The sequence below is a fragment of the Carcharhinus amblyrhynchos genome, chromosome 6 (assembly GCF_965287045.1).
Source record: "Carcharhinus amblyrhynchos chromosome 6, sCarAmb.v2.hapA, whole genome shotgun sequence".
NCBI lineage: Eukaryota > Metazoa > Chordata > Chondrichthyes > Carcharhiniformes > Carcharhinidae > Carcharhinus > Carcharhinus amblyrhynchos.
The window spans coordinates 119,259,469-119,272,029 of NC_137329.1; the positions used below are offsets into that span (position 1 = coordinate 119,259,469).

The 12,561-nt window shown below is 47.0% G+C and overlaps 1 protein-coding gene across 2 annotated transcripts in view; it reads right to left on the reverse strand.

Moving 5' to 3' along the window:
* Positions 1 to 9,870: 9,870 nt before the first annotated feature.
* LOC145344560 (nuclear transcription factor Y subunit beta-like) overlaps positions 9,871 to 12,561 on the reverse strand; it is a 34,230-nt gene continuing 31,539 nt past the window's right edge. Inside the window, exon 7 of one of the 2 annotated variants that reach the window (XM_080191756.1) lies at positions 9,871 to 10,416. In XM_080191756.1, coding sequence (XP_080047882.1) covers positions 10,384 to 10,416 — 33 coding nt within the window. In that variant the 3' untranslated portion in view covers positions 9,871 to 10,383. Of the gene's footprint in view, positions 10,420 to 12,561 lie in introns of both variants that reach the window. The other variant, XM_080191755.1, reaches the window with a different exon arrangement.

The window sequence follows — 12,561 nt, forward strand, 5'->3', positions numbered from 1 at the left end:
TGTTAACGTAAGCCTACTAGTAAATAAACTTTGGAACTCTGGAACGAGACTGGTCGGGATAGGTTGGAGGTCAGGAGAAACTAAATGTCGTGGAGCGCAAGACACCGCGGGCACGATCTTACTGGCCATTCATGGCACGCTCCCACTGCAGCGAGGTTGGAGAATCTGGCGCCCAGCCAGATCTCCGTTCGCTGTGACGGAATGGCAAAATCCTGCCGGCGTGAACAGTGGTAACATTCCAGCCAGGGCCTGGTAATGATGATATAATCTTCAATACTGTGCTGCATGACACTTTTGTCACTTAATCTCACCTCCCACCTATCTCTTGATCTTCTATTCTGCTCCACCTGCCCCTCCCCTCCCCGCCCCACTCCCTTTTCAAAGGTATGGGACCCATTTCATTTCTACCTCCTTCCATTCTGATGAAGAGTCACGTTGGACTCGAAGGGTTAACTCCTCTTTCTCTCGCCACAGATGCTGCCAGACCTGCTGAGCTTGTCCGGCCCTCTCTGCTTCCACGAGCTGAAACATTCTTTGATTAGCTTTCATCTAGTGGCCCAGCAAGTCACTCAGTCCAAAGGCAATTCGGGATGGGTAAAAAATGCTGGCTTTGCCAGTGGCCCCTACAGTCCATGATAAAACTAAATAAAGGACTAATTGAATGGTAGAATCCCTACAGTGCAGGAAGAGGCTATTTGACCCATTGAATCTGCAGCAACCACAATCCCACCTACCCCCATAACCCCATGCATTTACCCTACCTAATCCCCCTGACACTAAGGGGTAATTTAGCACAGCCCGTCCACCTAACCCGCACATCTTTGGACTGTGGGAGGAAACTGGAGCACCCGGAGGAAACCCACGCAGGCACGGGGAGAAACTCCACACAGACAGTGACCCAAACCGGGAATCGAACCTGGGTCCCTGGCACTGCGAGGCAGCAGTGCTAACCACTGTGCCACCCAAACTGTAGTCGCTGCTAAAATGCGGAGTTGCACAGAAGCCAATTTACGTGTGGCAAGATCCCATGACCAGAGTCAAAATAGATTTGGCATTCGTTCTGACATTGTCACAAGTGTTTGTGAATGTAAATAGAAACTTTAATCAGGCCTAGTTCCAGAACAGAATTCTCCACTGTTCAGTACACATTGTTCATCCACAATAAGTACATTTCTATTAATGTGGGCGCTTGAATCTGTTGGGTGGATTAGCCGTTGGCTGGAATTTTCCAGTCTCACATGCTCCTCTACTGCTGCCAGCGAGAACGGAGAACTTGGTGCTCAGCCAAATCTCCATTCGCAACGGCGGGACTGGATAATCCCAACTGTGGGCAAGGTCGGAGAATTCCCGCCATTAACTTTCCAATCCTTATCCATCGCCCACCAAATGAAGACAATGTCCCACACTGGCACAGACTCCATGAATATTAACCTCCTCTATCCAATTAATCAAGTGTCTGCTCTTCAGGTCAGATCCTAGTTATTCAAAGATGGTGCACATTACTGCTGATCGAGTCATAGGAAGAGGGGTGGGCCATTCAGCCCATTTAGCCAGTGAACTCGATCATTGCAGCACAACCCATTTAGCTACCTTTGTTCCATTCGCCATACACCTCTCTATACAAATATCCATCAAACCTGGTCTCCAATGGCCCTCATCATCCAGCACGTTCTGGGAGGGAGTGAGTTCCAGATTCCTGCTATCCTTTAGTCGAACAAATTCATGATTTCACGCTTAAAAACGGCTAGCTCTCATTTTGAAACCGTGGCCTCCCAGACAGTGACCCAAGCCGGGAATTGAACCCAGGTCCCTGGTGCTATGAGGCAGCAGTGCTCACCACTATACCACCATGCTGCCCCAATCAACCTGACCAAAGGGTTGACTCAGTAAATCGTGCTTCAGAAGAAGCTGTTCTTGAGTTAGTTTGTATGTGACCTTAGACTTTTATATCTTTTTCCATTGGGAGAAGGTGGAAGAGAGAATGTCCAGGGTGCAGGGTAATTATGCTGCCTGCCTTTATAAGGCAGCGGGAAGTGTAGACAGAGTCAATGGATGGGAGACTGATTTGTGTGATGGATTGGGCTACATTCGTGACCCTTTGTAGTTCCTTGCGGTCTTGGGCAGAGCAGGAGCCCATACCAAGCTCTGATACAACCAGAAAGAATCTGTAAAAGTTGGCGAGACTTGTAGCGGACATGCCAAATTTCCTTAGTCTTCTGAGAAAGTAGAGGCATTGGTGGGCTTTCTTAACTATAGTGTTGGAATGAGGGGGACCAGGTTATTGGTGATCTGGACACCTAAAATCTTGAAGCTTTTGACCATTTCTACTTCGTCCCCGTTGATGTAGGCAGGGGCATGTTCTCCTCTCGCTTCCTGAAGTCGATGACAATCTCCTTCGTTTTGTTGACATTGAGGGAGAGATTATTGTCTTCACGCCAATTCACCAGATTCTCTATCTCATTCCAGCATTCTGTCTCGTTGTTATTTGAGATCCGACCCACTGCAGTGGCGTCATCAGCAAACTTGAAAACCGAGTTGGAGGGGAATTTGGCCACAGAATGTCAAACGTCAGTTTCTCAGCAACGCCCATTTCCCAAGAAAGAATCAAAGGGATTACGCAGAGCAAAGCTTCCCACAAAGGAGCTGAATGCCCCTGTGACTCACACAGATGAAGGTCGGGAAGGGTTGAAGTGTGTGCAAGGGACAGCAGAGGGTGCTAAACCTGAACATGAAGAACAGCAGAGGGTGGAGCCCCCTGCTGGCAGAGAGGTTTCTGCTGCTGGAGTTTGGTAGCTCTTTTACATACCTAACAAGTAAACGATCTCAAATTAACTTAGGGACGAATTAAAAGGGGCAGCCCCCCAAAAAGGAAGGGGGGGGGGCGGCCCAAACAAAAACCAAAGTCGAAAGGAAACTCAAAACGTTGAATCAAAAGGGGATTATCGGGGTCTATAACACACGCCAGCCCCTGCGGTGCCCAGCGGGCGCAGAAGACGTCAACTACACCTGTGGACACCGCAAGCTCCCTCTCCAGGGAGACCTGGCCATGAATGTAGCCGCAGTAGAGGGGCAGACAGCTGGCAGTTTGGTAAATTCATCATTTCCGTTTCTCCTGAATCTCTGCGGTATTATCGGGCTTCAGACACATCGTAGCAGCAATGCCGAGCACCGGGGGAACAAATAGAGGAAATGCTGGGAAACCTCAGCAGGTCTGACAGCATCTGTGGAGGGAGAATAGAGCCAACGTTTCCAGTCTGGATGGTTCTGCAGAAGTTTGGAGCTGTGATTTCCTGATGAGCATCAGTGAGCTGGTCGTTCCGACGGGATTAAGGGAAATAACAGGAAAAAAGAGGACTAAAGGGGATAACAGGTGGCATCAAAGGTATTACCACACTACCATCAGCAGTCACCTAGACCCACAGGAGGACAGTCAGGTAGTTTGTGCTGGAGCCCAGTCAGAAGTCTCACAACACCAGGTTAAAGTCCAACAGGTTTATTGATAGTAAATGCCACTAGCTTTTGGAACACTGTTCCTACGTCAGTTGAGTGGGGACTAACTCTCCACTCACCTGATGAAGGAACAGCCAGTTCCGAAAGCTAGTGGCATTTACTACCAAATAAACCGGTTGGACTTTAACCTGGTGTTGTGAGATTTCTTACTGTGTTTACCCCAGTCCAACGCCGGCATCTCCACATCATGAGCCCAGTCTTCACAGGATTGTAGTTATAAAGCTGTACCATCCCCTCCAGAATATCCAGAGACAGCATTGGGTAAAAGGGTTGTTTAGTCTGAGGCTATCGGGGAGGGGAGGGGAGGCGGGGGAAGAAATTCCAAAGACGTCGCACGGAAAGGCAAGCCACAGGGACAATGAGGTTTATCGAAGAGCTGTACTTCTTGCACTCCAGCCCTCCAGTAGCTATAGGGGCCAGGGGGCAGTTTCCAGGGTAGGTCACCCCACACTCTGGGTCAACAGACCCGTCCTCTTAAAGGGGCCACGCCCCGCATACATAACACCCCTCCCTTCTCAATTGCAATCCCCATCCAGGAATAACAATGAACTATTTACACATTACAGACCGTAATAAACATTCACTCGACGTTATATTGAATGATCAACCAGTTCTGAGGCTGACGGTTCTGTGGAGGTTGTTTCCTGGGAGCTGGGACTGGCTTTCGATCCCTCTCCCGCAATCGTGGCTCCAGTGACACCACTTCCATGCACACATTATCAGTAACTACTACCGGCCAAACAGCAGAGATGCTGTGTCCAGGGCAGTGGATAGAGGAGAGCCGGTGGATGTGGCCTTTCTTGATTTTCAGAAGGCGTTCGACAAGGTACCTCACAAGAGGTTATTGCAGAAGGTCGAGGGACATGGAGTTGGGGGTAGGGTGTTAGCGTGGATAGAGGATTGGTTGTCAAATAGGAGGCAGAGAGTGGGGGTCAATGGGTGTTATTCGGATTGGCGGATGGTGACTAGTGGAGTGCCCCAGGGGTCGGTGCTGGGGCCTCAGCTATTTACCATTTATATAGATGATCTGGAGGAGGGAACCGAGTGTATGGTGTCGAAATTTGCTGATGACACCAAGATTGGGGGAACGGCAAATTGCGCGGAGGGTGTGGAGAGTCTACAGAAGGATCTAGATAGGCTGGGCGAATGGGCCAGGAAATGGCAAATGGAATTTAATGTTGGCAAGTGTGAGGTGGTCCACTTTGGTAGGAATAATGGTAGGAAGGATTATTACTTACGTGGCGAAAAACTGCAGCAGGCGACGGTGCAGAGGGACCTCAGGGTCCTTGTGCATGAGTCGCAAAAACCCAGCTTGCAGGTGCAGCAGGTGGTCAGGAAGGCGAATGGGATGCTGGCCTTCATAGCGAGGGGGATTGAATATAAGAGTAGGGAGGTCTTGTTGCGGCTGTATAGGGCATTGGTGAGGCCACAGCTGGAGTACTGTGTGCAGTTTTGGGCGCCGTACTTACGCAAGGATATTTTGGCCTTGGAGGGAATGCAGAGGTTTACTAGGCTGATGCCGGAGTTGAGGGGGTTGAGCTATGAGGAGAGGCTGAATAAATTAGGCTTGTACTCGTTAGAGTTTAGAAGAATGAGGGGAGATCTCATTGAGACGTATAAGATGATGAATGGGATGGATAGGATAGAGGTGGAGAGACTCCTCCCGCTCAGAAAGGACAGTAGGACTAGGGGGCACAGCCTCAAGATAAAGGGGGGGCAGTTTAGAACGGAGTTGAGGAAGAACTTCTTCACTCAAAGGGTGGTGAATCTCTGGAATTCTCTGCCCGTTGAAGTGGTGGAGGCTGCCTCGCTAAATATTTTTAAGACGCGGGTTGATGGGTTTTTGATAAGAGAGGGGATTAAGGGTTATGGGGAGAGGGCGGGAATGTGGAACTGAGCCACGACAGATCAGCCATGATCTTATTGAATGGCGGGGCAGGCTCGAAGGGCTAGATGGCCTACTCCTGCTCCTATTTCTTCTGTTCTTATGTTCTTATGTAAACTGTGACAGATACAGTTGTTGGTGGGGAAGGGGGGGGAGGGTGGAGTGGGACGGGGTAGAATGTAGAAAAGGGGAAGCGTTGGGGAGAAAAGGTAAAGGAAGGCGGATAAAGTAGATTCCAGCGTCTGCAGTAATTTACTTTTATCTAGCTTTTGTCTGATTATACCACTGCTTTCCGAATACCAAGTTATGGAATCCTTAATAATAAAGACTGGAGCAACTTCCCCAGTACTGACGTTAGACATACTGGTCTACAGTTGCCTGCTTTCTCTCTACTTCCCTTTTTGAATAGTGGGCTTACATTAGCTACCCTACAATCTGTAGGAACTATTCCAGAGTCCAAAGAATTTTGGAAAATAACCACCAATGGATCTACTATTTCTCGGGCCACTTTCTTAAGTACTCTGGGATGAAGATTATCAGGACCTGGAGATTCTTTTGCCTTCAATCCCATCAATTTCCCCAAAACACTTCCTCTCTCAATGCTGATTTCCTTCAGTTCCTCACTAAAACTTACGTTTCTCAGAACTTCTGGTACATTGTGGGTGTTTGTTGTTTGTCCATCGTCATCGATGAGGACCTCGGTACCATTAGTCATTTTGAGGCTGGGTGCGGTGTGTCCGAAGGTGACTGGTCTGGCCAATTTGGGCATGGAATGTCCTGGCACATACTGGAGATTCTTCCGCCTTCAATTCCATCAATTTCCCCAAAACACTTTCTCTATTAATGCTGATCTCCTTCAGTTCCTCCCTAAGACTTATGTTTCTCAGAACTTCTGGTACATTATTCCTTTGTGAAGATAGAAGCAAAGTATGAATTAGTTCCTCAGACATTTCTTTGTTCCCTATTGTGAATTTCCCCCATACATTCATTTTTGTCAATCTTTTTTCGCTTTATGTGCCTATAGAAAGTTATACAGTCAGTTTTTAGACCAGTGAGGGACTTCAGAAACGTAGAGGCTGGAGAAGCTGAGATCATTTTTGTTAGAGCAGAAAAAGTCATAGGAAGGCTTAATAAAAGGTGCTCCAAATTATGAAGGATGTTGACTTGATGAAACCGCTTCCACTCAATGGAATTGGTAACCAGAGACACAACATTAAAATAGCTGAGAAAAAAAGGAGAGATGAGAACGTATTTTTAAACGTTGTTAAATTAATTTATTAGTCACAAGTAAGGCCCATATTAACACTGCAATGAAGTTACCGTGAAACTCCCCTAGTCGCCACAGTCCGGCGCCTTATTCGGATCAATGGACCTAACCAGCACGTCTTTCAGAATGTGGGAGGAAACTGGAGCACCCAGAGGAAACCCATACTGACATGGGGAGAATGTGCAATAGACAGTGACCCAAGCCGGGTCCCTGGTGCTGTGAAGCAGCAGTGCCAACCACGGTGCCACCGTGCTGGCCTTTTACGAGTAGCTATGATGCGGAATGCATTGACTGAAAGGATGATGTAAGCAAATTAATAGTAACTTGCAAAAGAAAATTGGCTTCACACTTCAAACAAAATATGCAGGTTAGGAAGCAAGGATGTAGGACTAATTCGGAATTAAGACTAATTAAGAACTTGGAATTCTTGCAAGATGTTTGCACGGGGCGTGAAGGGCTGAATGGCCTCTTCCCGAGCTTCACAATTTTCTGATTCTATGAATTTAATCTTGCTCTAGCCACTCTCAGACTCCAGCAGCAGGTGTCACTGCTGGACACGCGGGAACCTTTATGTGTTTGCTCCTTCAGAAAGCCAATTGCACCTCTCCCGGACCCTCCCTAACAGCACCTATGCCTCAGCAACTGCAGCACAGTAAGTAGTCTCACAACACCAGCTTAAAGTCCAATGGGTTTATTTGATAGCACGAGCTTTCGGAGAACTGCGTTTTCATCAGGTGAGTGAACGAGAAGCACTCTGAAAGCTCGTGCTCCAAATAAACTTGTTGGGCTTTAACCTGGTGTCGTGAGACTACTTACTGTGCCTACCCCAGTCCAACGCTGGCAACTCCACATCATGACTGCAGCAAAGTTTAAAGTTTATTTATTAGTGTCACAAGTAGACTTACATTGACACTGCAATGAAGTTACTGTGAAACCCCCCCGAGTCACCACAGTTCGGCGCCCGTTTGGATACACAGAGGGAGAATTTGGCACAGCCAATGCATCTAACCAGCACGTCTTTCGGACTGTGGGAGGAAACCAGAGCACCCGGAGGAAACCCACGCAGACATGGGGAGAATGTGCAGCCTCCGCAAAGTGACCCAAGCCCAGGATTGAACCCAGGAACTTGGTGCTGTGAGGCAGCAGTGCTAACCCACCGTGCCACTGTCAAGAAGTTAGCTCACCACCTCCTCAAGGGCAATAAATGTTGGTCTTGCCAGCAATGCCCACACTCTGTAAATGAATGCTTGCTGGAATTCGACCCAGATTGGGTTCTTACATTCCTGCTCTCCAGAATTCTGCTAAGCCACCAAGGGAATCTTAAATTCCAAGTGACAAATTATTGTTGTAATTATGTTTGCCATAAAACAAGCTATGTTTAAATTGTGCTCAATAAAACCTTATATCAGAATTGTGGCTTTGTGCTTAATATGGCATTCATTGGTCTCTTCAAGAGGAAAAAGTTTCTTCAAATAATTTGGGCTTCTGGCCAAGGCACTGCAAAATTGTATTCATTTTGTGCTTTCAGATACATTATGTCCTCCCACTGCGTAGAATTGGGCAAGAAGTCAGTAACGTCTTAGAAATGAAGTTGTGGGAAAGCTGCAGAGGGAACAAGAGCCATGAGAGCTTGAAGACGCAGCTCTGCGCTGGGGACAAAGAGAAGCAGAGTGCACAGTCAGGCTGTTGGAGGCGCAGCTCTGAGTTGGGGACAAGGAGAGGCAGGGTGTACAGCTGGGGTTTGGGAGGCGCAGCTCCAAGCTGGGGACAAGGAGATGGAATGGGAGTCCTAGAGGTGCAGCTCCGAGTTGGGGGCAAGGAGAGGGAGGATGTACAGTAGGGGTCCTGGAAGTGCAGCTCCAAGTTGAGGACAAGGCAGGGTGTAAAGCTGGGGTTTGGGAGGCGCAGCTCCAAGCTGGGGACAAGGAGATGGAATGGGAGTCCCGGAGGTGCAACTCCAAGTTGGGGGGGCAAGGAGAGGGAGGGTTTACAGTAGGGGTCCTGGAGGTGCAGCTCCGAGTTGGGGGCAAGGAGAGGATGTACAGTTGGGGTTCGGGAGACACAGTGCCAAACTGGGGACAAGGAGAGGGTGCACAGTGGGTGTCCTGAAGATGCGGCTCTGCATTTGGTACATGGAGAGACTGAACAAGGAGTGATTTTTTTATTTCCCAAATAGTTCATCAATGGGATAGCTTTTCACTGCCTGCAGAAGGAGAGAGGTGGGGAGAAATGATGAATACTCTGCTGGATGCCATTGTGATTTTCAGTCAAGCCTCAATGGAAAATCACATGGGGGAGCCATAAAATGGGCAGTCGGTCCAATCTTTCCAGATGAACTCCCCCGCTTGCCCCAGGGGTGCCAAACTTCATGTTCTTACCTGAACATTTTTGGATTAAGCCCGAGTAGCGTTTGTAGAAGTGCTCGTTCCAAGCTTGCATTGGCCACACCACTCCAATGTGGAATGCTGTGTGTCACATGGAATTCTTTTATGGATTTGCTTTGGCGCAGTCAACTGGAATGATTCATGGGGCTGGAAGAGACATAGCAAACAGCAGAACCAGTCCCACCTCATCTAGTGCCAAGTTCCATTCACTGGGGAGTCACAACAAACCACTGAAACATTACTTGCAGATAATCCTGTAGTCAAATTGGAGGAAATTGGAAGACCTCCCATATGCTACACAATAAGTCTAACAGTTAAGGCCAGTATTTACACTGGGGACTCACTCCAGTACAAATCGATAGTGTAGGGTGGCAGATTCCTGAATGAATCTGCAAATGTGTTACTGTAAATCATCCTTTCATGGCCATTTTTATTTGAAATGTAGAAACCCTACAGTGCAGGAGGCCATTCGTCGCAGTGTTAATGTAAGCCTTACTTGTGACTAATAAATAAACTTTTTTTAAAAAAGTAGGTTAACACTAACACTGCAATGAAGCTTCTGTGAAAATCCCCTAGTTGCCACAGTCCGGTGCCTGTTTGGGTACACTGAGGGAGAATTTAGCATGGCCAATGCACCCTAACCAGCACATCATTGGACTGTGGAAGGAAACTGGAGCACCCAGAGGAAACCCACGCAGACATGGGGAGAATGTGCAAACTCCACACAGACAGTGACTCAAGCCTGAGACAGCAGTGCTAACCACTGTGCCACCCCTATGGTTTCTAACTTGAAAACTGTTAGTGAACGGGACAGAAACTCGCGCTTCCATACTCTCAAAAACAATTTATTATACACCTGTTTTATTAAAAGGGTACATCTAGTGAAATTACTTATTTGAATTACAAAAGGAGCAACATGATTCAATATGAAAATAAGATACTGCCCAGTAAGTTCTGACAGTAATAAATCAGACACACAGCGGCCAATGACATCAGCTTCCTGCATGTATCCACACAAAACCCAACAACTCTTGTACAAAACAAAAGTACTTTGTAACTGTGATACATTATAAAGATTCCGTTTTTTAAAACTGGTAAATAAGAAATGATCCTTCAGATGGGGTCAGAAACTGGATTTCTTGGTCATACCCCAGGAACCTGTCAAAGCATCTACAACTATTCAGAAGAATATAATACAAGAGCAGCCAGAGATCATTGTCTTCCGGTCAGTCGATCATTCAACTGCTCTTATCCTTGCTGATTCTTTTGCCGTCCTTTCAGCCAGTCATTTCGTTATCGCGGGGCTTGATATGTTTCTAAGTCTTCAGTGTTTTCCATCAGGAGAACTGGATGGGCTGTACACCCGAAATCTGCTGGAACCAAACACATTCAGTTAGTTTCCCATAAAAGCCATGCATGGCTTCGCAATGTGAGCTTATTGCTTTTATCCTGTTTTGCATTGAAAACTCTCCAAGATCAAGTGTAAAACTGCACGGTGGTTAGCACTGCTGCCTCACAGTGCCAGGGACCTGGGTTTGATTCCCGGCTTGGGTCACTGTCTGTATGGAATTTGCACATTCTCCCTGTGCCTGCGTGGGTTTCCTCTGGGTGCTCCAGTTTCCTCCCACAGTCCAAAGATGTGCGGGTCAGGTGCATTGGCCATGGTAAATTGCCCCTAGTGTCAGAGGGGACTAGCTCGGGTAAATGCATGAGGATAGGACCTGGGTGGAATTGATGACAACGCAGGCTCGATGGGCCAAATGGCCTCTCTCCGGTTTCCTCCCACAGTCCAAAGATGTGCGGGTTAGGTTGATTGGCCATGCTAAAATTGCCCCTTTAGGGTTCTGAGATGCGTAGGTTAGAGGGATTAGCGGGTAAATATGTAGGGATATGGGAGTAGGGAATGGGTGGGATTGTGGTCAGTGCAGACTCTATAGGCCAAATGGTCTCTTTCTGCACTGTAGGGATTCTATGATTGTTTCTATGATTCTGCACTGTAGGGGTTCCACAATTCTATGAATTTAGACTGTATGAACAAAAGATATAGATAAGTAGAAAATCAAGATCAACATAGAAAATGTGGAAATAGACAGCAGGTTTGACAACAGCAACTTGTACTGACAGAGTGCTTTTAGTGTAATGTAACATTACCAAACAAAATCTGACATCAAGCCACATAAGGAGACATTGGTGTAGAAGGTCAAAAGCCTGATGTAGGTTTTAAGGAGCATTTTGAACAAAGTAGAGGGATTCAGGGAGGGAATTCTACAGGTTATGCCCAGGTAGCTGGAGATGTGAGCACAGGATTGATGGATGAACATGACATTTTCTCTAGCACCCTGGGAGGGACATGAATCTGTCTTTTAGGTTCACAGGAGCTGATCCAACTGCTCATCGTTTTAAACACTTTGATATTTACAGCACGAGAGGCTGAAAGCTGCAACAATCATGATGTTAATGAAATCCATGTAATGGGAGACACAAATTTCAAACAAATCCGTTCAGGTGAGTCTGTTTTCTTAGTCTAGATTTCTTCTGAGTAGTGACAAGGAGCAATGGGAGAAATTTATTTCTAACTGGCAATATTTAAAACATCTGTTGCCATTGGTTAACCTTTCCCAATGAGGTTAACCTCAGTGTTCACAAAAGGGTGAGTTATCCAAGTGAGTTATCCTTTCCGGATCTTTCACAGCTTGGTACGGGCTCCTGCGCTGACCAAGACCGCAAGAAACTACAAAGGGTCGTGAATGTAGCCCAATCCATCACGCAAACCAGCCTCCCGTCCATTGACTCTGTCTACACTGCCCGCTGCCTCGGCAAAGCAGCCAGCGTAATTAAGGATCCCACTCACCCCGGACATTTTCTCCTCCACCTTCTTCCATCGGGAAAAAGATACAAAAGTCTGAGGTCATCTTCCAACTGCCTCAAGGACAGCTTCTTCCCTGCTGCCTTCAGACTTTTGAATGGACCTACCTCGCATTAGGTTGAACTTTCTCTACACTCTAGCTATGACTGTAACACTATGCTCTGCACCCTCTCCTTTCCTTCTCTATGGTGGGTATGCTTTGTCTGTATAACATGCAGGAAACAATGCTTTTCATTCTATGTTAATACACGGGTCAATAATAAATCAAATCAAATCAATTGTCAATCCAGCCTGCGGGGAAAGCTTAAAACACATTGAGCACGATTCTGATATATGCAGCCAAGAGGTGAAGGTCCCCTGCAGTCCCTGCTCAGATAAATAGGACCCAAGTTGTACAGATAAAAATGTATAACTGGAAAGGAAATACGGTTTGGGAGAAAGTATTCATATGTTACACTTCACTGTATTTTACTTCCAACTTGTCCAGCAATTTGACTCTTGTACCAAGGATTCTCTCATTCCTAGTTATCACCCTCAGGGTTCATAGAACAGTAGGCCGCTCGGCCCCTCGATTCTGCCCTTCAATTAGATCATGGCTCCTCGGAACCTCAGTTCCATTAACCTTCCTCAGCACAATATCTCTCAATAC